Below are 26465 nucleotides of genomic sequence, written 5' to 3'. Positions count from 1 at the left end.
TCTGTGATCATTGATAGTATCGTCGCATTCGTTCGTGACTCCGCATATTGGCTGCTTATCGGGTCCTTATCGGCACGGGGTGATAAGACAACCCATGGATCACTTCGTTGCCTCAAGATCGCATCGATAGACGTATATTCCCAAAGGTATGTCTAGGACCATCATAGACCTCAGGTGGACGTCCAACCTGTGTCCTGCCCTGGAATGTCTACCGTAAAACTTGATGTTAGTGTCTTCTGCCGAGTGAATATAGTTCGAGATAAGGGTGCTACACGTGAAGATAAGTTCCCCGCCGCCGTCGGGAATCGGGAAGTTTAAATCACGTGCACCCAAGCGAGTCATCAATATCCAGTAACTTGGCAACCCAAGCTCGAAGATTGCTCAGTTCCTTTCTTCGGAGACAATGTCTATAACTGTTGGGGTTTTGGCCCTGCAGGGCGCTTTCTTTGAGCATCTGCAGCTATTGAAAAAGGCCGCCGAACAAGCACCATCGTCCGATTGGCGTTTCATCGAAGTACGAACACCACAAGAACTGGCAACATGCGATGCGCTGGTCTTGCCCGGGGGCGAGAGTACTACCATGTCTTTGGTCGCGGAAAGATCTAATCTTCTTGAGCCACTGAGAGAATTCGTGAAGTAAGTAAGTTCAGTCAAATCATGCCGATCCGCGCTAATTGCTTGGGTGCTCGCAGAGTCGATCGCAAACCAACGTGGGGTACATGCGCTGGTCTCATTCTGCTCGCCGAGTCTGCGAACAAAACAAAGAAGGGCGGGCAAGAGCTGATTGGCGGTCTTGACGTACGGGTGAATCGAAACCACTTTGGTAGACAGACGGACAGCTTCCAAGGCCCGTTGACTCTGCCCTTTTTGGGTCAAGATGCGCCTTCCTTCCCAGCAGTATTTATTCGAGCCCCAGTTGTGGAACGGATCTTGCCGCACCATGCAGGCATTCAGACAGAGGAAGCCCGGCATGATGATGTTGTCGTAGCACCTTCCAAACAAGCACGGGACTCGGTGGCAGAAGCAGCCACAGCAGAACACGTTGAGGTACTCGCGACACTAGAAGGACCGGCAGCCCAAAACGCTTCGCACAGCGACCCAGACAAGGAAGTTGGCGACATCGTCGCAGTGCGGCAGGGAAATGTATTTGGCACCAGCTTCCATCCGGAGTTGACAGGCGACTCAAGAATCCACGCCTGGTGGCTGAGCCAGGTCCAAGCAGCCGTGCTGAAACGAAACAAGCTGAAGCAATGAATGCGCAGCATCATAAGACGAATCAAAGATGAAAGGGAAAATAGACACTTGTAAATAGGGTATTTTGTGAATAGACATTTCCTGATTCTGCTAATTGGATTCACCCTCGCACGAAGTAACGCCATTGCTTTGCCAAGCCAGTACTTTCCCATTGTGACCTGACCTACCTTCCGGCGCCGTATTCGTCTTCCTCGCGCTGGCGCTGCTCATCATAAGCACGACCATATCCACCACGACCCGGGTCATATTCTTCGCGGTATTCGTCACGCACTTGGCCACCGGATTTGCCTCGTCTGAAAAAACAAAGTCAATAATTGCTTGTCTGTAACACACAGCCGAAGACCACATACCCGAATTGCCGCCCTTCTTCGAATCCAGGGTCAAGATCCGTACGGATGATACGCTCATCCAGCTTAGTTCCTCCAATATACTTCAAGCAATCCAGCGCATCTTGATGGGTATAATACTCGACGAAGCAGAATCCGCAAGGTGTTTTGTTGAATCGATCAAGACCCATGACTAGTCGTTTGATCTCGCCGCACCTGCAATTGGAGGTTAATTATAGGTTGTAGTGGACTTAAGGGAGACAGTCTCACTTGGAGAAGAGTTCGTGAATTTGTTCCTCAGTAGTATAGAAGGAACTTGGGACTAGTCAGTAACTGCGATTGGTTTAGATCGTAGCGTGCTTGCATACAGATTTCCCACGTAGAGAGTCGTCGCGTTCTTCAACTTATCATCGGGCGATTCCTGCTGCTGTTCTTCCTCCTCGCGATCGTTGAATCTGCGGCGCTTGTTCTTTGGCCAGTTTAGTCTCAATATCGCCTTCGGTCGGGGTTTGACGCAGCTTGCTATAGCGGAGTCAAAGGCGAGTACTGACCTTGCTCACATAGTATGCGCTCGGGCGATCCAGTCGATCGACTGTGTTCACAGACAACAAGCTCATGGTTAAAGGGTGGAACAACTGTTGAACGCGAGTGGTGTGGTGACGGGTGGTCAGGGAAGCAAAGCAGCTCGGAGCTGGAAGATCTTGGCGCCCATGAATTCCACTCCGCCATCAACAACTTCCTCTGCTTTATTTTCCCGCGCCAGCTTGTTTGCTATATTTGACCGCCCTAGGATGGTCTGAAATCCTCAATTTACACATTACAATTCTACTTACAAGCCGCTCTCAATGCCGAAGGTCAACACTTATGCGCCTGCCTGGCTGTGCCGGCCATCGCCTGGCGCAAAGTTCCTGTCCAGCTCATCCCAACGACCAGCCGAGGACCTGCAAACAGGACCCAAGCCTATGAGCAATGGCACTACACGAACAATCGCCAGGAGGGGAAACGAGGTCTTCGCTGTGGTGGACAACGAAATCCGGTGGTCTAATCTTGCTCGACTCAAAGATCAATGGCAACAGCAGGTCAAGCAAAAGAAGGGATCCGCTGCTCAAGCTGAAGAGCCGACCGACAACACCCAGCCTCCGCCATATCGGGTATGAATAACTACCGGTGGATATCTTCCTGGGCTAAATTGAATTCCACTAACGCGTCTTGCGCAGGTTCTAGCAGTTCCCGTGTACGGACTGATCAAACAGGTCATTCCCTCCCCGAACGGCGCCTTCCTCGCGATAGTCACCGAACACACCGTTCATATCTCCGTCCTGCCCGATTCTTCTCACCTTTCATCCTCTGACTCCGACTCTATCCGGTTGAAGACCTACCAGTTAGGCCCGACGACCCATGTTATTCCCGAGGCCCCAGTGGTCTCCGCAGTATGGCACCCGTTGGGGTTGCACAGCAACCTAGGCGGATGCATTGTCACTGTAACAGCCGATGCTGCGGTGCGCGTGTGGGAGTTGGATCGAAACAACCACTGGTCCTTCGACCAGCCGAGCTTGGCCATAGATCTGAAAAAGCTTGTCGATGGAACCTCTTGCGACCAGGACTTTACTCCTTCAGGATTTGGCAAAAACAAGGGCTTTTCTGCTGATGTCATCGACATGGAGGTTGCCTCAGCTTGTTTCGCGGGCACTGGGGATGAGAGAGAAGATGCATGGGCACCTATGACTCTGTGGGTGGCCATGAGACCTGGCGATCTCTATGCGCTATGCCCTCTTCTGCCCTCCAAGTGGCAAGCTCCTTCGACCACCATCCCATCTCTTTCTGCAGCGATCATTCCAAAACTTGGTGCTTTGGAAAATGAACCCGAGGAATCGGAGGAGGAACTGATTGCCTGCCGGCAACAGTATGACTGGCTCTCCGAGCTGGATGAACAAGAGACTTTGGATGCGCCTTCTGGTTCCGAGACAATACGAGGTGCAGATGTTTTTACTCGCCCGTCCAACCCCAGCGCTATTCCAAGATTGCAAGGGCCTTTCCGCTTCGATACAGGTGACGAGCTTGATGATATGGACCTCTGCGATCTTCTTGTTATTGCCGCCAGACTGAATGTCGAGGATCTTATGATGGGAGAGGATGAAGAATTATCCGCGGACGCCGGAGACCAAGATAAGCTTTCGGCGACGGTTGTTTCTCTGACTAGTGGGAATGGCCGAGTCCATGTTTGTCTGGAACTCGATGGCGTCGAAGGGCAGTGGTTACCGAAGGCTAGAAAGAACGCATTCCGAACTCCTCTTTCGGAGCCTTCTGATTTGGTCTTAGTTGAATCTCTGGATACTGTGAAGAACGGCGAGCCATCAACCACATGGCCTACATTCACTAGAGATCTCCATTCTGCATACTCTTTCTTTGTCACTACTGCCACGAAAGTGGTATTCCTATCTCTGTCTGGTTGGGTTCAGAGACTTGAGGCTGAGTTGCAAGCCGAGGACACGGCTGGTTCTCCTTTCCGTCTTCAGGTTCTTTGCGATGGGAATGTGGCCAAGCGAGAGAAAATCTTGCAGGTTTCTGATGCCGATATCACAACACAGAACGATCATCTTGCCGCGTCTCTCGTCTTCTATGACTTTGATATTGGCTACTTGCTTCTGACTCTTCACCCCTCCAACCCTTACGCGGTCATCATGGACACACCCGAAGATCCTCTCTCCGTGGCATTGGACAAATCACTATATGAGCCCAAGGCAGTAGCGCCCAGCTTGCCTATCTTGCCCCCGGCCCGAGCACCGTATCAAATCCCCGCCATTTTCTATGCCAACTCTCCACTGGACTCTTTCGTTGAGAATCACGTCCCGCACCGCCAACGCCACACACTCAAGGAGCAAGTGCGCATGTCTCCGGCGACATTGGACCTTGTGGCCAATGCTCATCGTGTATTGTCTGCCCATACTAACGCTCTCGAGCGAGCAGCCTCGGATCTCTTCCGCCGCTGTGAGCGGCTCCAGGGGGAAATGCAAGATCAATTGAGGCAGCTCGCTGATGTTGCCGAGCGTATCAAGGGTGTCACAAGTGAGGTTGGGGCAGATGGAAGTCACAAGGAGGGAGTTCGAAGCGGAGAAGCCCTCGATAAGAGATTGAAGGCCGCTCAAGATAAGCAGAGTGAACTCAACCAACGATATGAGGCACTACGCACCAAGGTCTTGAACTCTGGAGGTCGTCCATTAAGTGAAAGAGAAAGGGCTTGGATAGCCGAGGTGCAGAAATTGTCTGCATTCTTACGGCAAGACAAGGCCCAAGAGGAGGAGCAACCACTGATCTCGCGTTTGGACACTGTAAGCTCATTATTATCACTTTTTCGTCGACTGGCTATACTTACATTATCTCTAGGTCAAACGCCTCGCTTCGGACCTTTTGGCCCAAACCAGGTCCATTGCAAGCAAAATGCCTTCTTCAGAAGTTGAAGCTCCGTCTTCTCCCGGGGGTCAACCTAAGGTGCCACAACGACTCCAACGTGCCAAAATTGCAGACGCAATGAGAATGGTTGAACGAGAGTGAGTTTATTGTCTTATTTATTTACATTGCTGAGTTGGTGGCTAACTCCCACAGGTCTGCTGTTATCGATGCGATTACCTCGCGCTTAGAACGACTGAACACAAGTCTGTAGACTAACTCATTTTGCATACTGTCGCAAAGTCTAGTTTCTGCATGTATGGTTCTACGCATCAGTTTGCGGCTTCGGAGAAACGAGCCATTGTTTAGTTATGAACTTCAGCCTTGAGGCCACCAATTGCTGTTGAAACAAATCATTTCGGTCTATACCAATGTCCCCTTACTTCGTTCACGTTGATATTCATAGCCTTAGACATTCGGTCTCTTCGTGGATTCACATTCGTCCACGTTCCGTTTCCATGTGAAATTTCGTAATCCTTTCTTGCGACCAGGGTGCAGTCTGCCGGCATATGGGTCTCCTATATCTATCCTACTCTTCTGATGGGTAGTACTCCTGCCTTAAGCCATAAAACCGCAGTGACTGATCCTCCAACATCTCGATCGGGCTTTTAGGCCTAACATGGGGAGCCACCATACTGTAATACCGCTCACCATCTTCGTCCCCAGACACGACGTCTACCTCATCCGGCGTTTCGTCGTCGAGATATCCCTCACAAGAACCAGACGATATCGCATCGTCTGACTCATCGCTGGGCAAGAACTGCACCGGAGTACTTTTGCCACGCCTCGCACGATAGTCCGCCCAAACCGACCCAAGATCCACCGGCTCACAAGTCCTGGTCATCTCAAAATCATTATCCTCAGCGACAGGACACCAAGGCGGATGTTTCTCATAGTATAGTTGTGGAGTCGCGGGTCGCGAGGGTGGAGATGGAATTAAGAAGTATCCTCCCACGTTGCAAAGCACAGGGTCCCCTTCGCAGTCTATCGTCGGCATGTTGGATGAACGGTCTCCGTTTTTATCAACGCTGTCAGGTTCGGTTTCCTCCGCGATGCGCTTGTCTCCCATCATCCAACAGTCTCTGCATGTAGCGGTGCGAGATTGGAGATATACCATGCGGTGGCCGCAGCAGAGTCGACTATCGCGGTGGCATTTCGATAAACCTTTATCCCAGATACAGCCACAGAGTGTGTAATTGCATGTCCAGAATATGCACATTGAAATACCATAGGGTTTTTAGGTATTTTGCTGCTGATGGGGTTTGATCTGGGAAGTGGAGAATAGAGACGATATGTTTGGACGGTGGCCTTTATATTCTATAGTTTCAGTTGCAAGATACCCAACTACCTGGTTGGGAGCTGGGATCTAATGACAATTGACGAGGCCATAGGTACAGGTCAATTATGGAAATACTTCCGACTCAGACAAAGGATAGGTAGTTGTGTGGCTGTTTGGTTTGTCCTGTGTTTCATTTTTATGGCCTTCTTTGATGGCATCGTTTGTGTATCAGGTTGTGGCTGTGTTTGTCTAGGATTTTTCAACCAATTATCCAATCCCAATGCCCTCTCCTTAAATCAAGCATGTTATGAGACAATATCAGGATTAGCTAGATAGTAGCTGCAATTCAATGGAAGGCAAGTATCTTGGTACTTCCTGGCTACTGCCCTGAGGTAGGGTTTAGACACGCACGTGACCATGTATGTGCACACAAGTTCGGAAGTATGTCTTTTCAATGCGAGTTCATGAGGTCGGTGATAAGAGTGACTAAATGGTCTTTGTGACTTGAATACACAACTCAAGTGGGTAAGTCCATGGGATAAGGGTCCTATGACAAAGTAGTCATGTCCAATGCAAGTAATAAGTCCCAAGTCAGCTAACTTAGTAGACAAACAACAATCATCCTGGATTGAAGGATTCTCTTATGACTTGGATAAGCCCTGCTTCTGCGTTCCATTGCATACATATGTGGAGGATGTGGACGATGCCGAGATGGCTCAGTCGGGTTACTGAAGCCTGCGGATCTGGATGGTTCGGAACATGAAAGGTAACCTACTTGCCTTGAATGTCGATGAATTTTTCCTATTTATAGGTAATCTGTTCATAAATCCCCTTAGTTCATCCCAGCTAGTATATTGAAACACCGTGTTCTTCATCTCATCTATTGACTAGGGTCTGCAAGATCTTCTTCCGTCAATTGATACAGTTCCTTCCCTAATTCTGCACTGGCTCGATACTTTTCCCCAACAGTAGAGCCCAGTGGAGAGCAGGGCTGATATGGTGAGGAATCCGCAAATTAATAAAGGAATGATGGTTGGGTTTATCTAACCCATTTTAGGCCATCATATGATTTTCCACGCCCTCAAAGCGGCGCCACCATCGGGAAATAAATTCGAATCCGCGGCACAAAATCTGGTACATACAGACATATGTGGTCACTTGCTTCAAAGGCTTGTGGACGTGGGAAAGGTACCCGATTTAGTGCATGATAACCTCCGGACTCTAGTTCTTCTATCTATCATTGGGGGCCGACTTTAGGTCGGGCAAGTACTACAGTGATCTCTATGAATCCTGTTTTACTTGAACAATTCCATAATAACTAGTTTGTTCATTGAAAACTAACTTGAATCAGAAACCTCGAAAAGTCAGAATAAAGCCCCCATTGACCATCGCCTGCCATCATGTTTGTGATTTCACATTGTCGTCGTAAGTCGTTATTCCGTAGATGTTCAGGCCTCAAAGTGAGGTATGACCGCATTTGAGATTGGCTGAGCCGGGCGGCCGAAGTGGAACGAGTTGGCCAACTCTTGAGCATCCTCGACTCGATCAATAATCATAAGGTAGACGTCGTCGATAATCTCCTCCCAGGTAGGCAGGACCAAGCCGTCAAGGCAAGTCTCCCACTTGAACATATCGTCAGCAAATTGGCCATTCCACCAAGCACGCCACTCAGCATAGTTATGTTTGTTGTTGCTCATAAGACGGAAGGCGATATGCTCGACCTCGCTTCGATACTGGCGCCAATCCTGGAAGGGACCGGCCATGTAGGCGGCAAGCCGGTTGGTATATTCCATGGCGAACCTGCCATAGGCGATATGGTCAACGCTGAAATGAAGAGAGGTACGGGGAATCTTGTGAGCGGGTGCGAAGGTCGGATCGAGGGGGTCCCGGTCTTCCTGCCAATCGAGAAGACGGCGAATGGAGGATTGGTGCATCTGGTAGGCAACGGATTCGGGGGGATCGGGACACAGATTGAAGTAGCAGTTATTGCGGGTGGTCATGAGGGATTTCATCGAGAAGACGGCCGTTATGGCTTTGTAGCGAAGTTCGGCCATTGCAGCGTGAACCTCGGGAGGCAGGATGGTCCAGCTAGGGACGGTGAAAGCAGAGGCGTCGAATGTGTAGTCGAGAATCGAGTGGGTGTCGTAGAGAAGACGTACCATGGAACGCCTCCGTCGAAGCTGCTGCGTGACGCTAGCCATTTCGAGTAACTTTTAAAGAGGTGAATGGATTGGAATTTGTAAAGCGATGATGTAGGACAGAGATAGAGAGTGAAAGTGAAAGTGAAAGCGAGAGTGAAAGTTGAGAGACGAGGTGAGAGACGAGGTGGGAGAGGAAGTATAGAGGGAGGTGTCTCGTTTGTGAGAGGACCTCAATGTCCTTTGGCATCCCAACTTGAGTTGATCTAACCTCTGAATCTCGTTGCTAGCCTCCGATCACCTTTTGGGTCTACTTATGCACTGATGATCCAACTGAGCCTAAAGCCTAAATCATGCTCCGCTGTCCAGGTGGGCATAACCTATCTTTGAGTTCATGGTAACTTCCGGACTTCCCAAGGCTCCAACCATGGATCGGTATCAGGCACATCCCGGATTTCATTCTCTCAGAACGACTCGTTAGAGGTAGAAGATCATTTGTCGAATCGTTCTTGATTGTTTCAAATTTACTCGTGATGATGTTTCATGTGGGTCTAGAGCAATGATAAGTCGCACTTCCTGGTGTTTTCTGATCAAGTCTCTTTCACTGACATCTGAAATGCGAATTCAGCCGAAGGAGACATTCTGACAGTTCCTGGGAATTGTCTCTGTACGTTTTCTAGAAGCCGTGGCGGGTTTCATTTTTCGATTATTGCCGCCGAGACAATATTTGGCAAGGTTGGAGAGAACAAAGATAAGAATTTGATTGATTGTGCGTTATTGCTTTTGAAAATCATTTCAAGACATAAGACCAGAATGTCCAAAGCATTTATGTGATTAAAATATCAGCCAGGCCACGGGTTGGTCAAGACATACGCAGGAGCATGCATTTATTGGACGCTGTACGGTGACATTAGTGACGGGCTACTTGGCTTCAGAGATGGAAATTACCGTTCAATGAGGTGAACCCCGGATGCTGTCTCCACGATGCTGCTCACTTGGCCGGGCTGTAGGGCAAAGGCGGCAGTTTCGAACTCCTTCTGCATCTCTCCACGACCGAAGAAGCCCCTTCGAGTAGTCAGTACTGTATCTGGCCTGAGTAACACGGATAGACTCACAAATCTCCCTTCTTCCGGGCACTGCTGCAGTCGGACTCGGAAACTGCGAGATCACCAAGGGTGGTCTCTCCAGATTGAATGCGCTGTTCATGACCTTTAAGAATCTCAATTGCCTCCTCCTTTGTCCGAGTAATATCTGCTTCCCTCCAGCTACTGGGACGACGGCTGTCACGGTGTTTGACTAGCAAGTGGCTGCAGCGAATCTTGCCTTCTCCTTCGCCAGAAGCCTCAGGGCGAGCAGCGGGGGTGTGGTTTTGCGCCATGTAGACCTTGAGCTTCTCGGTATCTGTTTCCGCAGGTGGCTCCCAGCGAGATTCCTTTGTGGAAGGGTTGAAGTAATAAGGGAGGTTCTTAGAGTTGGAATGACGAACTTCCCAGCCAGTGGGGAGACCTGTATCAGCCTAAACCATGTCAGCTAGGCAGGCGTTGAGAAGGGAAATCGTGCCCTACCATTTTTCCAAAAATTTACCAAATTGATCACGGGTTTTTTTGAGTAGGTAGTAATGTACAAGGCAGGATTCCACGAATTGGGTTGAAGTGAATGACAGATCGATCTAGTCTTGCGGAAACTGCGGGGAGGGGAGTTGGATAACCTTGCAAACGATACAAACACCAATCTCTAGCTAGGTCTCCGCCTTCCAACCTTGGCACCGCCGCACCATCTGAGGATCAAGACGAAGACTTGGATGTGAATAGTATCAAAGTCGCCATAATGTTGGAAATTTGAGACTTAGATGCGCGGGCACACTTCATTAAGCATGCTGCGGCTTAATCGGATGAGCTGTAACATTACATCCCTTACACTGTACAGTACTCAATCAAGCTATGCGTTTCGATCTGAATACAATCGAGGGATTGCCTCGATGGTATTGAATTATGAATATACGTAGATTGTAGCCTTGTAGGCATATCAGGTGTAGTTACCTACTACTACCACTTCCGTAGGAATGCCAACTGCGTACACGTAGGCAACCCACTCCTACAGTCCTACTTCATTGTTCATTTGTTCTTCTGTTGGCTGCCGGCCCGCCGTACAGTGTCCCCTCGGGGGACTTCGGAGTTCGGACTTTCAATTTTCCGTCTCTAACTTATGTGCACGTGACTTGCGGTGGCCCGCAAAGATCGAGTATGTTATCAGTCGTCGTTCTCGTGTATACTTCTACCCTCTCATCACCCACAACTCGCTCGGAGCGCCACCGTTTTCTCCCATCGCTTCCTCGTCGAATACCCCACATTTATCCGTTACAATGGCCGATAGCCCTGCCCACTCCTCTGACGGCGACGTCAAGCCGTCAGCCCAAATTCATTTCAAGTTTTGTCGCGAATGGTATGCTGTCCCATGAAGTCACCGCCGAATATTATTGTTCGAGTATCCGAAGAGAATACATCGCTAACGTATCGCCAGTTCTAACCTCCTCTACCCCAAGGAGGACCGCGTGAATAACCAGCTGCTTTACACCTGTCGAACCTGTCACGTTAGCGAGCCGGCATCCTCCCACTGCGTCTACCAGAATAACCTGCACAGTCAGGTTGGAGATACCGCGGGTGTGACGCAGGATGTAACTTCTGACCCTACGGTTTGTGTCCCCGGCTTTTGCATTCTTTGCGGCGACATCACCACTTGCTACATTTGTGACCCCGCCCTCTCAGATGACGACTCCGATGATGGCTCAGAGGAGGTGTCAGAGGAGAGGACAGGATACCATCGCGGGGATGCGCTTGAGGATGATCCAGAGGATGCGCTGCCTGCGAGTGCCATTCCGGAGACTCAGGCCGAGTGCGAGGACAGCGCCATATCTCACAAGTATTCTTAAGCTTTCACAGGCTAACTCCCTGTTAATTGCAGCTTCCGCGAGCCAACAAGCTTTGCCCGAGTTGCGGTGAAAACGAAGCCGTTTTTTTCCAATCGCAGCAACGATCAGCAGAAACTGGAATGGTGAGAGTCACTTCCTCGGCTCCGAGATCCTAAGCTTCTTGTGCTAATTTCTGGCTTTTTCGTCCTAGAAACTCTACTACGTCTGCTGCGCCTGTGGACATGTCTACATGTGAACTCTTGACTTCTCTTGCATTTTCCGGCCCTTCTGCAATGCGGTCTCCATTTTCCGATACCCCTGGGTCTTGTCTTCTGTCTTTTAGTGATTTAGATGGCGTTATATTCGAGGTCGGCAAAAATGCATGATGTTTTCGTAATGGGGGAATGAAATGTGCTTATTTTATATGAATCGAATTCTCCAAACCAAAACCAAGGCGCTTTCTAATGTACAAAGTCGGGGAATATCAAACGTTGATCGGGGCCAAGGACAAGATTTTTGACCATTTCTTGTTCCGGAGCTCTTGCCCAACCACACCTACAGCAATATTAGTATCCAACATGTATGGTATAAGAGCGCATCCTATCGCGGATTTCCGGAGGACTAACCGTTCATTCTCGTCCCAATGGGATCTCCAGACTTGTTGACCAGAACACAAGCATTGTCACCAAACCGAACGAGGGAACCATCAGGCCGCTGTAACTCCTTCTTCACGCGAACAACGACAGCATGACGGATATCACCACGGCGGACCTTGTTCGCGAGCGAAGCCGCGGTGGTGGCTTCGGAACCTGCAGATCGCTGCTTCTGGACGACGACGACGATGCGGTCACCTAGATAGCCAATCTCGATTGTCAGCTTCAGATTTCTCTTTTTGTCACGCTGTTCGAGCCAGGTCTGGTGGAGGACGAACCGATGGTCGCAGGGCGCTTCTTCTTCAGGACGTTGACGCACTCGACTATCGAGGCGCCGGAGTTGTCGATGCAATTTAATAGTGTCTGGTGGAGAGGAGTCAGTATTTGTGAAATCAGCGATATAAACGCGCTGCCTCACCTTTAATTGAATCATTGTGTTGTGGTGCTTAATCTGGAATCTGTGCTTGTCCGCAATTTGTTCTCGGAGTCGGACGATTTCCCGGAGACAATGTTTATCCGGGCCGATTTGCGACTACTTTGTACGAAGTACGAAAATTGTAGTTATTGAGAGTACAAGTTGTTAACTATTCAACATAAAGATAAAATCTGTATTCGAGACAAATTATGGACTCATGAAGAAAAGGATTAGGTAGCGAACAGCAGTATATCATTAGGGTACAGTACAGAATCACAAGAAGATCGTTGCCATGAAGTCTTGACTCGTACGGGTGCCATAATTGTCGTCCCCACTGCATTCGCAACTCATGAGAAAAAATAAATTGACAGAGAAGGTAGAAAAGAGAACTGAACGGCATAATGCACCAACACCTAAAGAACAGGCTTGCAAAAATCACAAGAAGGGAGGAAAGGACCAAGTGACTCGCATCGCAAAACGGAAAATCAAACTGGAAGATATGGGGAAGACCCCAAGGAACAAATAAGAGATGTTATTGTGACAACTTGAAAAAATGGGCAGAGGAATGGAATGATAGTCTTATGTTGAGCCATTCATGTTCAAGGAATCACTCAAAACATGAGAGAGCGTGTCTTTTGCCGACGGGCGTCAGCACTGCCCATCTCGGGTTGGGATTGCGTGTGCTTGTGTCGAGGACGAGCGGACTGAGGCGCCGGCGCCCCAGATCCCGCCGACGATGGAGCTCCCATCACAGCACTGTTTCGGTTTCGAGCGGGGGACGGGGGCGCTGCTGAGGCTGTGGGGATCGCACTAGCTAGACGGCGGGGGCCAGCGTCTCTGCCTGCCATCATGCTGCGCTCGCGTTTAAGAACGAGATCAGCCCAAGGCTTGATTGCACCACCGCCTGAGGTGGACCCTTTTCCGACAGCTTCAGACATGACACGGAGCCATCCTTCCTTGTCTGCAGGGCTGTCCGCGTAGAAGTCAATCACCTCACCATTACCAAAGCGGATGCGGAATCCCTCTTCAACAAACATGTAGCCATCTTCTTCCTCGGCAAATGCGGACTTGCGGCGAGAACCACCTCTTCCACTAGTCTCCTTCTGTAGAAGAGAAGATCGATCGTCGATGAGCTTGGAGGCCTTGGCAAGGTTGATTGTGGCGCGGGGTTGCCGCGTTGTTTCGTGATAAGCCGTTAGCTTCGACCCCTGAAGCTTGAAGAAGCGGCGGCGCCAGTACTAATGCAATTGGTTAGTGCTGGCTCGTTGATCGAATGCTTTGGTAGGCACTTACCGGACAATCTCCTCCCTGCTGAGAAAGGAAGCCTTCCCAGGAGCGAGCTGCAACACTCTCTGCATCACGCATCTCCCGAATACAGGCATTCATGCTCTTTGGCATGTCTTCATCTTTGCTACCCTTGGGCTTAGGGACAAAGAGCAGTTGCACCTCCAATTTTCCGATCTTGTATGGTGGCCGACGCTGCGTGTTGATGCTAGTTGCACTCTTTTTGCTCTTGATACTGCTGATTTGTTCCTCAACAGCCCATTCGTTGAAGCAAGCAACATCAACAACATGGGGACGACCAAAGGCAAGTTGCTCGTGGTCGCTCAAAGCCACATATGCACGCCCAAAGCTACCATCACGCGCGACCAGGTTTCGGAGACGTTCGTACACAGGGGCATTGACGTCCTTGGCTTTCTGCTGCTGTGACTGCATCTGTTGCTTCATGTCCAATTCCTTGCGCCGACGCGGGGATGCAAATACACGGCTGAGGGCCGAGGTCTTTTGGCGCGATGGCGATGCCGCAGGTTCCTGTGTTTGGAACTTACTCTCATCAATCTTCATCTGCAGCGTCAACTGGAACTCGAGGTCATTCTGGACGATGAGCTCAAACTCTTGACCAATGGGAGCGGACTTGCCCATCTCCAACCAGGAGGTGGTGACACAATGAAGTCCATTATCTAGGGTCAGAGCAAAGTAGGACCGTTCACCTGGAATGAAATCAGTAACAGTGACAGGCAATCGGTTATTTGATGTTTTCTTACCACGTGGGAGAGGGAGGTCACAATATTTCAGACCTATCACCTTGACAAACAGACGACCTCGCTCTTCGCCATCATCAAACGACTCGGATATAGCAGGCTCGGTCTCCTCGATTGTTGCAGGGGCTTCATGGACGTTGCTGGGCTGTCCAGGAAGAGGTGGTACTCCGCCTGCGCCGGGAACTGGCTTCTTCTTAGGGATGCCTGTTGCAGGCTTGATACTTGAGCGTCGCGGAGACCCATTCCAGGGGACAGTAGTCCAAGTCTGCTGGCTAGGCTTGCGTGGAGAAGATCCAGCAGAACGTGTACCACGTGAGGTTTCGGCACTTTCATGGAGGGAGGGCAGGGGCTCGTCTTCGGTACGGCTGCTAGCAATGATAACCTTGGTGTTCTGTCTCATAAGGTATCCTCTCTGTTTGGAAATATGAAAGTTAGCGGGGCATGCACTATTGCCTGTGTTCAGGCGATCCTTGGGTATTGTGTCCTGCGACGGTGGCATGGAACCAGGGCTTTGGGAAAGAGCGAGACGGAACGCAACCTTTTGGGATTCAATGACACGATCAAACTCCTTGTCGAGTCCAAAGCCGAGGCTTTCTTCCTGGATGCTGAAAGGAATATCGAGCTTCAGACAACTGCTTTGTCTTTGTGGAATATCCGAGGAAAGGTCCAGCTTCGGCGGCAAATCGGCCTGCTTATCTTCATGATCGGAAGGACTCGACTCATTGGAAATCTGCTTGGTCAATGAGGGTACTGGTGGAACATACTGTCCACTAATTTGACGGCGGGTAGCAGCCATTGACTTCAAATCCGCAGGGGTTAGTGATGGTCGTGTCTTGAGACCCGCTCCAGGAGCTCGGATTGTGGCAATGGGCTCTGGAATAGACTCGTCGGACGAGCTTTCATCTTGCTCCGGCTCTAGGTCACGCAGCTCCTCTTCCTCTTTCTCTTCTTCTTCTTTTCCTTCATGGTCTTCGACGGGATGACGAATCACGGAGTCTGGAGTAGAAGGCTCAAAGGCACCGTCTTGCTGCATCTCTGGCGTAGCAGGGCGTGCAAGAGACTGGCGGATGGACGCCATATCAAGAGGCTGGTTTGGCAGGGCGCTTGGCTCCTGTGTATCCTGTGGCTGCCTTGTTGGCTGTGTAGTCTCCTCGGCGTCGGGTTGGCCCTCAGGGACAGGGGTAGTCTGCTCGGAACCCTGGTTTTGAGTTTGCTGTCCATCGTAAAGCCGCTCAGCAGCTTCGGCAGCAGAACGTAGCGAGTAACTGCTATCGTCGTCGTACTTGGCTCGCTGGTCGCGGGAAGACAAGCTGTTGTCTGACATGTTCTGGTAATATTCCGTAATGGAGTAAAGATCATCATCGTGCTCTTCCTGCTTAACAATTACACTGGAAGAGTCATCATCGTCACTTTCCAGTGATGGAATAGGAACGTCGGGGTCGTAATGGTCATAATGTTTGGGGCTGGAATCGAGTTGGGAATGTCCATCAAAGCTGTCATCTTCATAATTGTCGCCCTTGCGGATTCCTCGAAGTATTGAGTCGCGGGAAATGCGAGGCGGGGAGAAGAAATCGTGTTTTCTCTCGTCATCCTCCTCTGCATCATCTTTTGGCTCTGGGCTTTCTTCGGCTCTGGGGAGCTCCAAAGGCTCTTCGATTATCTCCTCATGCTCATCGTGAGGGTTGTCGTTCTCTTTTCCTTGAAGACTCATTAAACGAAGTCTATCTTCCAAGGACCCAGCGCCGGTGATATCAGACTTGCTATATGCAGCGGGAGCTGGCGGTGCAGGAAGAACGCGCTGGCCGAGACTACCGAGCTCAAAGGCCGCAGCAAGCTTACCAGCCGACGAAGGACGTGTTCCCGACATACGGTTGACTGATGGCAAAGGAGGCAGAGGACGTCGCTCGCCGTTTGAATCTAGCGATTCCACTCGCGTGTGCTGTGAGGCTCCATCTTCACGAGAGGTAGGTCGGTCTTCGGTGTTGTCTTCCTCCATATGTTCGGTGAAAGGATTGCCATCGGTATTTCCGCTGGGGCTCATGAAGCGCCAGTCCTCGGGCAACACAACGGGGGTCTTCTCAATATCTTCGAGCGAAGCATCGAAGCTATCATCACGCTCAATGGGGGACTCCGCCTCAAAGCTCATCTCCTCTTCGTCGGACTCGTAGCTGTTCTCTCTGGATCCAGATGCTACCGAGGAGAGATCTGGGGTCGTCATTTCATATTCGTTGATCTGGGGAGGAGCGTGGTCGAATGTGACACTCTTGGCATGTCGGTGACCTGCACTGCCATACTCGGACCAAATATCTTTTTGAGGGTCAAACCCCTTGCCATATCGACTACCCTTGGATAGCGAGGACTTGCTCGGCGACGCCTGCTCTTTGCTTGGGGATGATGGTCGAGAAATACGGGTTCCATCGTCATCGAATTGGGACTTGGCGACATTCATTTGACTGTCGCGTTGGGGGGCTCTCTCTGATGCCAAAGGTCTGTGAAGAAAGGCTACTGAAGCAGGGTCGTATTCTTGGCTACCCTCGAGGAAGCTGTTATTCTTGACCTTAGAGACGCGTTTCAAATTCTCGAGAGACGCCCGCTTTGCGGGGAAATAGCAGCCTTCTGGGTCGTACGGCGATAGATTCTCGGTTCCTTTCGAGAATGGCGACGGTGAGTCACAGCCTTTCCAGAAAAGGCGCGGGGAGCTATTGTTGTTTAGGGAGGAGACATCGTATGCAGGCGATTCGCCATTCGGCAACTGCTGGTGTTGTTAGCATGGCCTAGCCAACGCGTCATGAATAATTCAAAGTACCTTTGTGGCTTGGTTCCAGCTTGGTGAGTTGCGCCTCTGAGCCATAGGGCTCACTTCGGACAGTGGCCGTTGACCAGATCCGTTGCCCATAGTGCGGTTGGGTGTCCTAGTGATCCCAGATACAGAGGATGAAATCGTGGTTAAGTATCGAGAGAACAGATCTCTAGTATATGTCAGCCTTTGCTCCTTGCGGCCTGGTCGGTCGGTGAATTTCGCAACTGGTAAGAAAGGGAACAAGGCTCAGTCGCGCCGACATTAGGTACCATACCCTTTTTTTAACAGGAATCGCGTGGGAGATGTTTTCCAGCGAAATCTGTTACATCCACTTGGAAAGCGTAAAGGTCGTGTCGATCGTGGCAGGAATGCTGCGTCACAGGGCGAAGGCACCAAAACAAACACAAAATGTTTGTCTTTTCGTCGAACCAAGGCAGGAAATCAATCAAGGGCGGGCGATAACGAAAGAATACGAATGCCAACTCTCAATGGAGTCTAGGAAGGAAGGGCAAGTGAAACAAAGAAAGTGGTGGTGAAGAAGAGGAGAACAACGAGACTTGATATGTCTCTCCCATGGATTCAAGTGGATTGTTACCCCAAGCAAGAAAGTGTTGTCGCGGGAGTTGTCATGGCAACGTCCACTTTCCGATGTTTCAGCATCCCGTGACATTGCGTCAGGTGTCTACGATCGGAGCTAGCCTGAAAGTGGCATAACGCCGTGGACCTATTTCGACACTAAGACGCACCTACCAACTCTTCAATTGGCATCAACCTTGGTACGATTGCATATAGTAGAGCTTAAATGGGCATATCCGCTACGTCCACCTTGGGTCGGAACTTTCCCGGGAGTCGGACCTTAAAGAAAGGAGTTGAGGATAACTCAACATACCTTACGCAAACACTGGACGTATCATCCTATACCACCACTCCAGTCGACTATTCTGATTGAGATCCATCCTACGCAATGCTGAGTTGATTCCAGTGAAGCAAAATCCTATTCCTCTAAACATCAATCAAATTTCCATTAACCTGCTGGAACCTAACTTGTATCATAGTCTTCGTCAAGGTTGTTGACACGTACATAGACACGAGTCAGGAAAGCATTACTAGTATTGCAGGGGCATCTTTATGGAAGAATGGAAGTAACCTAGAACCCATGTCCCACATGCTCCAGTATGTACAAAGAGCTTCTCAAAGAGTGGAAGCCAATCATGAGCCAAACATAAAACCCAAATACAAGAAGCCATGGTCGTAAGGCACCCACAAAATGGGCGAGTGTGCATCCTCCACCTCCTTAAGGACACACAGATTCCACGTTAGCTCCTCCACGTCAATCTCCCAGCCACTTTCAGGGATCAATGCACACATTTCCAATGTGGTGTCCATCGGCGAGGTAATTGTATGCCTCGAGCCCTCGACCACCCTTGTTCGGTCTGGACATTCGCGTCATCACGAGAAGCGCAATTCTCGCACCGCCATCGTGTCTTTTACAACGCAGAGGAAGCCCACATCCGAGTCCGAGTATGGATTGTCATCGGACATCAATTTGACGACTTCGGCCAAGAACTCGCTTTTCTCCTCAACGCAATGTGAGCTACGGATGGTGCTACCGGGTAGGGCGCCATACAGCTGTAGTACTGGACACGGTGCCTCGCGTGGTTGTTCTCAAAGATCTCTGCATGGTCTGAATTCGAAAACTGGAGCGAAAGCCTCTGTCCAGGCTCCTGCAGGCACCAGATTTCTACCGGCATCGATTCTGGCGGACACAGCCGGAGAGAATATGGGCATGATCCGGTCAGCTTTGTCCCGGCCCCAAATAATGGTAGGTCCTGAAGGATTGCAAATATCACAAGTATCACCAAGGTCATGGCTGTGGTCGCCCACGTAAGTGAAGGATGGGGCTAGCGTTGGAAGCGCATGAGAAAGGCCAGAATGTGCAAAGGCAAACACATAGGCATCTTCGTGCACTGGTCCAGGAACAGGAAGATTGGTACGTCGAGAAGAACCTTGTCACCCAAGGTTCGCCATGCTCAACATCGGAAAGACCTTGCTCTAAGCAGCCAGAGAGTGCGACCAGAACATTTTGAACGCTTGCAAGGCAAGGCCCAAACTTGGTCCTTCAGGGACATGTCGTATTCTTGAACCATACCCTTCAAGAAATTGATGTCCACGGTATCCCAGGTCTGGGATCCTGAATGGTCTCGAACCGATGGAAATTCATCTCTCCGAGTCTGCCCTCAGTATCTGGATCGAATGTCTTGATTACTGCCAGACTAGTATGAGGAAGGTGTGAGTAGGATCATGCCACCATTGTCCTCTTTCTTGCCGACCCAGATCACGTCGCGTTGTGGTTGTCGAGCCGTTCGTGGTGGAAGGCCAAGGACGCTCGGGTATGTTCTGGTCTGTTGACTGCTCTCTGGTGGACTCGGTTGCCAGCAGCCAGGTCTGTAAGGCGTCATTGCTGGTGGGTCGACTATGGGCAAGGCACTTTCCCATATCATGACGCCATCAATATCAATATCCTGGGCAACAAGGTAAAATGAACCACTCCGCGCATTGCCACTCTTTGGCTTATACAGCCGAAGCGTAGCAGTTCAGTAGGAAGGCGACAGAAGGGCTTGAACTGCCGCAGCGCGGAGCAGGAAGAACATGCGAGCACCGGCTCCCGATCTTCACAGCCCCCCTCGCTCTTGTAGAGCTTACTGAGTTTTCACGACCACTTCATCTTTCCAGATAAATTGGTGTTTCCATTTGACCTCACGGTCGAATCCCCAGTCAATCTTCTTGTTGGCACGTACTGTGGTACTCATATTCCGGGGTTGGCCTGGATATGTCAGTCTTAACTCCCAAGTGAAGAGGCATGGGGATGGGAAAGAGTGGATTGCATGTAATTCGCTGTCTTACATTTCACACTGGAGGCAGGTATGTTGAGTGGACGCGGTGGGTTTGTCGGTGGGGAACTAGGTAGGTTTGTTTTGCGTGGACGATCCCCTTGACTGACGCGTGCTTCCAACCTTCTGGTAAGGGGAAGCACAAGATGGATAGTGTCAAAGAAGATATACCAAACGATAAAACGCGAGAAAGGATGGCGAAAGAGATGAAGAACGATGGTTGGAAAGGTCAAGAATGAAAGGAGAAGAGGCACCAGGACAGAGAGTTAAGTAGCTTCGAAAGAGATGAGACGATCACGCGCCTTCGGTGACATCACGGGCTTCGATCACGGGTTTTCCATAGCAATGGAAAACGAGGCTATTCCCACATCCATTTTGGGGAAAGGGCGACTCAGACTGCTGTGGGATTGATTGATAGAACAGCGCGATACCGCCTCGAATACCCTCGAACTAATTACTAGGTGACGTCATATCTTCAGCCTATTCCCTTAATCATGTCTATAACCCCCAGAAGAATGTTGGCTTATGTACAGTTGCTACATGGCTCGACTACTAAAAAGAGATCATACAGCCCAGGTTTGGTCAAAGGGATAACTAGTGTAGACGCAGGGATTAGGGTCACGTGAGCATGAGACCCAATACTTGTTTGCACACTTTGCACTACTCCCTACGCTCTTGCGAACACCCTCATGTTTCTTTGGGCTTCTGATAGATTGCATCTGCCCTAGCCGAATTGAATCAAGTTTGGCTTCAGTCCTTTACATATGTCAGATAGAACGAAGTCACCGGCCACGAACATTGGCAGTTTGCACTCTGGAATGGATGCATTCTCCTAAATGGACTAGTTCACGTCGGCATAGAATTTGAGCTTCCAGTGGTGCAATTCGCCGCTTGTAGGCTGTTTTTTGGACATTCATACAAAGACAGGCTGTTTCCTAAGGCTGATCCGGGACCTACATGGTCAATACCCAAGGAATCTGTACCAAGGTAGCATCAAGTATACTGATGGATGTGCTTATTTGAATGGATAGATAGGTCGCGAATAGGATGACAATCCGAAGACAGAGCAGGATGTACAACAAGGCCTCCGCCCGAGGTAAGACTAGAGCTCAAGGTATACGGATTATCGCTTCGGTGCCTACCTCTGTCGCCGGAGCCCACCTATGACGGGACCAATGGACAATGACTTGAGCCTTTCGAAGACCACATGGCGTAAATACTTAACCCCGTAAAGGTCAAGTTCCAAAGAGGCCGCTAGGATGTGGAATAGTTGCATCCCGCCATCACTGGTTCCTATTTCAATCAATGCTTACTCTCGAGTCTCGGGAATCCATGTATATGCGTATCTCAACCTTAGAGACCCCGGGATTGTTTCAGAATAGATCCTACTGGGCAGATCACTTTGGGAATTTGTCACCTTGTGTTTTGGCACCAGCCCAGAAATAGCCTGTCTTTGTATGGATGTCCAAAGAACAGCCTGCAACCGGCGAATCGCACTACTGGAAGCCCGAATTCTATGCCGACGTGCCAAGGTGATCGGAAAGACACTAAAGTACGCTGCCCAGGCGTAATGCAAATACGTCATTGAAACAGCGACTGACCGCAACTTACGCCAGATGGATGGGAAATAGGTTGATGTGACGGATGGTTTGACTTCGTTTGCCGTTTGCATTTCGCTTGAATTGCTGTCGTATTTCGAGGACTTCGTTTTGACAATACCTATAGCCAATACGGTGGGAATGCAGGATATGACTTAGGTACTTCAAGTAAAGCGTCCACCGGGCGACTAATATGGCCGAAGTGTGTATATAAACCTGTTGTCGAGGTACCAACAAGTAATTATACGAGCCATTGGCCCCTGCAGCATGTAAAATGTCGTTTGATGCATTCACCATGCATATGATGTCGTCGTCAAGTGTGACCTGCAACGGAGCCTCACAGAACAATGTGCCACAACCCTCCAATGCGCTCGCCTTAAGCGGTCCGTTCATGTCCAAGATAGGAAGCGCGTATGTTGTTCCAAGGCTGTCATATTCAGTGCTCCACATGATTGCTCTGGCGATTTGCTGGTCTCGTATTTTTCACGTGGTTAAGTCGTGCCCTCCATCCCTCTCACTATATCTTCCCCTTTCTCGATCTATCCCCCCATCAACCTTCATCCTCAGACGGGACCAATCAATATACCTGCCACCACGAGGTTCCTAATTGATCTGATGAGCGGAGTCGATTGATGAGGCGCCTCGTGACGGCCGAGTACCAAATCAAGGGCCCCAAGCGGGTACTTCCCTCGGCTGCCTCGAGGGGGCCTTAACCCCTCGTCTCTCTGGTAAGGATCCCGCCTTCTTTTTCCATACCATCTCTCTTCCTCTCATTTCATCTCTTTTCAGATGACCAAAGCTGATACTGACGACTGCAGACGACGCGGGCACTTAGGAGCCATCGTTCCCTTTCGAGGAACGGAGCTCCCCCTTCGAGGTCCAACGTCTTGCCCATGAGCACCCTTGGTTCAAGGTCGCATCGATGGCAACATGTCAGATAGTCACCATGTCGGACGTCCTCTGGAGCAGCCCCGAGCCCTCCAACCGGGATACGAAGCGGATTGAGATCCTTGTGGGACGAGTGCCCATCATTTACTGCTCAAATGCTTGCTTAGAGCAGACACACTAGCGCCGCTCATTGCCGTCGACGAGCTTCCCACTCACTCCCGAGGTCTCTGTGCGAGGTATCCATCGCACCCTGACGGCTCGTGATACCCAGGGAATGCTTATCTGTGGAATGGCGTCCCCACATCAAGAACGTTGGGTCGTCCACATGGCTCCCCAGCCACCTCATGAGCAAACCGCCGAAACCCAGCAGCTTCTGTTGAGGGTAGTGACAGGTCCGAAGGATGCGACAGTGGCTCATGGCAGGACTCGACACTATCGGCCTCGCTCCATCCGAGTACTCCGAACGGCAATTGGAGTTCTCGGAATGGCCAACCGCGCTCCCGCGCAAAATCACGTCGGAGAACTTCATCAACTACACTCATCTGATGTAGGTACGTCTGCCCCCATTCAACCCAGATGCAAAGCAAAATGTGTGATCAGCCGACTGACCCCTTCGCCCTTCATAGAAATGCATCCAGTCGCAGTTTCTCGGTCTGTAATTCGGACCGAGTGGTGTTCTGTCCATGTCCTGCGGCGAAGTTGCGCAGAACCTAACAGTTTCAACGCGATCCTGCTATAAATACGGCAAGGTCGTATACTCCGAAGAGGTGGTAAGTACCATATCCTCGTCTGAACCAGAGGGAAGTGCCCGAGCTGATCAATCACTCATAGTGCTCCCAGGACAGTCTCCCGTAGGCTTTTCTCGCACCGATAGCGCTTGGGAGAGCAACGCATCAAAATCGTCGCCGATTGTGCCACCTTCCCCTCCCCTAAGAAACGACTCCACGGAAGATTCATCCAGTGCCGCCCCATCAGCCCCTGTTGCCGTCGAACGTCCCTACGATCCCAGCGACCCAGACCCCAACGATAACGGCCCCGGCAGTGTCGGCTCCCGACCCGAGTCCCCGCCTATCAGAGATAGATGAGATAGAATGCTCATCTCTGCCACGCCGACGCAACTTATCCATTCCTTAGTCGCGGCCGAAGATGGAGAGGGAGAGGCACCGAAGAAGAAGGCTCACTCCATTCCGGGACCGATGCCGGTGATGGGAGTGGTCGCTGCCCTACCCTTGACTGCTCAGGCATCCCCACATACTGAGCAACTCTGATCATACGAAACTCGATGGAGAGCCTCGATCACCGCCCTATGACACAAACGGATGTGGACAATCCGGGCGTGAGATACGTAGTCTCGGATAGTCTCCGCGGGCTTGGCAGATTGTGCAGCGCAAGGCGGCGAGAAACAGAGACCCGCCCCATCCTGCCGGACGGTGTCCCGCACGCATACGTCGTCTCCGATGGACCGATCCCGTAGAAGCGTATATGTCCCCTCTGCCTGAAGGTAAGAAGGGCGACGACCCATGCTTCGAGAGTTCTTCGGGAACCAAGGCGATCACCTCTTCCTAATCTGGTACGCGGTCCCTCCCTGGTTGGGCGACAACCCGGATACTGGTGCGAAGCTGCACACTCGGCCTCAACCCACGTCGGTGATGGGAGCTGTCGCCACCGCACCTATTGACTGCCCAGTCGTCTTCCGATAATGTCTCGGGCTCGGCAGAATGGTGGAGGTCTGCAATCTGGATTCGTCAAACCATGCGTCGACATCGCCGTGATGACGTGACTCCTTTCGACCCGGTCTCATCGCTCTGTACCCAGTGCATCATGGCTGAGGAGGCCGACATGGCTGAGAAGGCCGTCATGGCTGAGAAGGCCGTCGAGTCCACGATACCTCGCCTATCCGAGGATGGCACAGCTAACACCAAGGCTGCGCTCAATTAGCACATTCGTCTATGGTTGACGATTGCCAAAGAGCATGACAAGGTCCCGTCTCACGTTGCGGAATTTGCCTTCCGTATCCTCGTCCACTTGGTGGCATGCCAATGCCAGGTCGTTAACGACGAAGAAAAGGCATGGTTGAATATTGGAGACATTCATTGAGGTCTACCGGCGCGCATACCGCATTAGGTCTGTAGACAAGATGGTTGAGCATGTTCGAACCGAATGCTTGGGCGGCCGGTCGCTGATCTGCAAATCAATCCCACAGCTGTCGCCCTCTCCTCAAAATGGACGTGGGAATAGCCTCGTTTTCCATTACTATCATGCTATGGAAGGCCCGTGACCAAACGTGACCAAAAGCCCGTGACAGATCGTCCCATCTCTCTCGAAGTCGAAGCTACTTGGCTCTCTGTCCTGGTGCCTCTTCTCCTTTCACTCTTGACCTTTCCAAATCCAACCATCGTTGTTCGTCTCTTCGGTCATCGTTTCTCACTTTTTATCGTTTGCTTTATCTTTCTTGTCGCTTGACACTGTCCACCTTGTGCTTCCAACCTTCCAATATTCCATTCAACATATCTGCATGCAGTGTGAGATGTAAGATCCCTTACCCATCTCCACGCCTCTGTCACTTGGAAGTTAAGGCTGACATATCCAGACCACCTAGCCCTGCAAATATGAATACCTCATCTGGGGTCGCACGACCTTCCAGCTCCGCTGAGTTCAGGCACTTCGGCCGCCTTCCTGCTGAACTGCGGTTCATGATATGGGAGTCTGCGTTGCCCACAGTTGACCCAGCAGTAATGGTGCCGTACAGACGTGGCTGCTGGCAGCCCAATCCACCAGAGAGCGGGCATGACAACCAGACCCAAGCGGCCTTGGGCTTCCACCACGAACGGCTCGACCGTATCCGAGTGAAGATCCCATTTGCCTCAGTAAACCAAGAGGCCCGTAAGATTGGCTTGAAATGGGCAGAAAGGAAGGGCTTTGAGATCCGTCATGATGCAGATAATAACCAAGTTTGCCACCGCCCATTCGACCCAAAACGCGACGTGATCTGGATCGGCAACAAAGAAGCCATTAACTTCAATGTGGAAACTTGGACTGCGATAAATACGAATCATCCGAGAGGGATCCCCTTTATCCCAGCTGGCATCAACCGGTTTGCTATCCCCGAAGCAATGTGGCATGAATGTATGTCTTTCACCCTGTTTCGTGACACGGTTTGCTGCTTGTTCCGTGATACGACTTTCTATGTTGTCACGAACAGACTACCTTTGTTTGACGAGAAGAATTCTGGTTCTATCGACACAATCCAGCCACGATGGGAACTCAAAGGCATCCATGGAGCTCACAGCTTTAACTGTGATAGTCAGGATGGGCGATCGGAGATCCAGAATGGCGACAAGGTTTCTGTGGGACCTTTCAGATACCAGGTAGCGCGCACCATCGCCATGATAGCGGATCTCCATGATACCAATACTGATGGGCGTGTGATGAGGTTTGAGCTACGGCCTGTCCATGCCGTCAGAACATGAATGTCGGTTTCGGAGATCTGATCTTTCGGCTTAGCTGCCGGCATCAATAAATTTTGTCTTCTACTTCCCTGTTTACTCTTCTCTTCTATTTGCCGAGCACCTGGATAAAACTTTAGGCTGATTGTCGGGTCTCGGAGGATGACAAGTTCCTGCCGATTGGCCCATGTATCCATGCTCTGGTGTTTAGAGGATTTTGCTTCACTAGCTTCGTTAATCAAAGTACTCATTTTATTCATATCCTGTCGGTCTCCTAAATCACCTAGACACAGCCAAAGTCCATTCCTTTATGGCGTCATGATCGGTTCCGTCGGGTCGTTGACTCGTTCCTTGCCTTCGATGTATACAGTTAGCAGCAG

At 50.6% G+C, this 26465-nt stretch overlaps 11 protein-coding genes across 11 annotated transcripts; 5 read left to right on the top strand and 6 right to left on the bottom strand.

The window, feature by feature from the left end:
• Positions 1-403: 403 nt before the first annotated feature.
• On the top strand, positions 404-1254 carry N7515_002026 (pyridoxal 5'-phosphate synthase glutaminase subunit PdxT; the record flags this gene model as incomplete). The annotated part of the gene is made up of 2 exons (XM_056662770.1): positions 404-636; positions 693-1254. 2 exons carry the CDS (start codon positions 404-406, stop codon positions 1252-1254), a joined length of 795 nt encoding a protein of 264 aa, XP_056524883.1.
• A 163-nt stretch (positions 1255-1417) lies between these two features.
• Positions 1418-1771, bottom strand: N7515_002025 (nuclear cap-binding protein subunit CBC2; the record flags this gene model as incomplete). The annotated part of the gene is made up of 2 exons (XM_056662769.1): positions 1418-1547; positions 1605-1771. 2 exons carry the CDS (start codon positions 1769-1771, stop codon positions 1418-1420), a joined length of 297 nt encoding a protein of 98 aa, XP_056524882.1.
• A 654-nt stretch (positions 1772-2425) lies between these two features.
• On the top strand, positions 2426-5241 carry N7515_002024 (uncharacterized protein; the record flags this gene model as incomplete). Its single annotated transcript, XM_056662768.1, has 4 exons — positions 2426-2731; positions 2798-4909; positions 4965-5128; positions 5184-5241. The coding sequence occupies 4 exons, from the start codon at positions 2426-2428 to the stop codon at positions 5239-5241; spliced, it is 2640 nt and encodes an 879-aa protein (XP_056524881.1).
• A 315-nt stretch (positions 5242-5556) lies between these two features.
• Positions 5557-6099, bottom strand: N7515_002023 (uncharacterized protein; the record flags this gene model as incomplete). Its single annotated transcript, XM_056662767.1, has 1 exon — positions 5557-6099. One exon carries the CDS (start codon positions 6097-6099, stop codon positions 5557-5559), a length of 543 nt encoding a protein of 180 aa, XP_056524880.1.
• A 1655-nt stretch (positions 6100-7754) lies between these two features.
• Positions 7755-8507, bottom strand: N7515_002022 (uncharacterized protein; the record flags this gene model as incomplete). Its single annotated transcript, XM_056662766.1, has 1 exon — positions 7755-8507. The coding sequence occupies one exon, from the start codon at positions 8505-8507 to the stop codon at positions 7755-7757; it is 753 nt and encodes a 250-aa protein (XP_056524879.1).
• An 824-nt stretch (positions 8508-9331) lies between these two features.
• Positions 9332-10012, bottom strand: pin1 (peptidylprolyl isomerase ESS1; the record flags this gene model as incomplete). The annotated part of the gene is made up of 4 exons (XM_056662765.1): positions 9332-9341; positions 9393-9509; positions 9560-9960; positions 10010-10012. 4 exons carry the CDS (start codon positions 10010-10012, stop codon positions 9332-9334), a joined length of 531 nt encoding a protein of 176 aa, XP_056524878.1.
• A 794-nt stretch (positions 10013-10806) lies between these two features.
• Positions 10807-11608, top strand: N7515_002020 (DNA-directed RNA polymerase II core subunit RPB9; the record flags this gene model as incomplete). Its single annotated transcript, XM_056662764.1, has 4 exons — positions 10807-10886; positions 10965-11238; positions 11406-11495; positions 11564-11608. The coding sequence occupies 4 exons, from the start codon at positions 10807-10809 to the stop codon at positions 11606-11608; spliced, it is 489 nt and encodes a 162-aa protein (XP_056524877.1).
• Positions 11609-11836: 228 nt separating this feature from the next.
• Positions 11837-12438, bottom strand: N7515_002019 (mitochondrial 54S ribosomal uL14m domain-containing protein; the record flags this gene model as incomplete). The annotated part of the gene is made up of 2 exons (XM_056662763.1): positions 11837-11907; positions 11979-12438. The coding sequence occupies 2 exons, from the start codon at positions 12436-12438 to the stop codon at positions 11837-11839; spliced, it is 531 nt and encodes a 176-aa protein (XP_056524876.1).
• Positions 12439-13031: 593 nt separating this feature from the next.
• bud4 (uncharacterized protein) lies at positions 13032-17358 on the bottom strand (the record flags this gene model as incomplete). Its single annotated transcript, XM_056662762.1, has 3 exons — positions 13032-13658; positions 13714-17217; positions 17269-17358. 3 exons carry the CDS (start codon positions 17356-17358, stop codon positions 13032-13034), a joined length of 4221 nt encoding a protein of 1406 aa, XP_056524875.1.
• A 5339-nt stretch (positions 17359-22697) lies between these two features.
• N7515_002017 (uncharacterized protein) lies at positions 22698-23724 on the top strand (the record flags this gene model as incomplete). Its single annotated transcript, XM_056662761.1, has 3 exons — positions 22698-22772; positions 22821-23190; positions 23471-23724. 3 exons carry the CDS (start codon positions 22698-22700, stop codon positions 23722-23724), a joined length of 699 nt encoding a protein of 232 aa, XP_056524874.1.
• Positions 23725-25374: 1650 nt separating this feature from the next.
• On the top strand, positions 25375-26109 carry N7515_002016 (uncharacterized protein; the record flags this gene model as incomplete). The annotated part of the gene is made up of 1 exon (XM_056662760.1): positions 25375-26109. One exon carries the CDS (start codon positions 25375-25377, stop codon positions 26107-26109), a length of 735 nt encoding a protein of 244 aa, XP_056524873.1.
• Between the last annotated feature and the right edge of the window lie 356 nt (positions 26110-26465).

This window comes from Penicillium bovifimosum (genome assembly GCF_028826915.1).
Source record: "Penicillium bovifimosum strain IBT 22155 chromosome Unknown utg000002l_segment0_segment0, whole genome shotgun sequence".
Taxonomy (NCBI): Eukaryota; Fungi; Ascomycota; class Eurotiomycetes; order Eurotiales; family Aspergillaceae; genus Penicillium; species Penicillium bovifimosum.
Note: the sequence above shows the minus strand (reverse complement) of the source record. Positions and strands in the feature narration are given on the sequence as shown.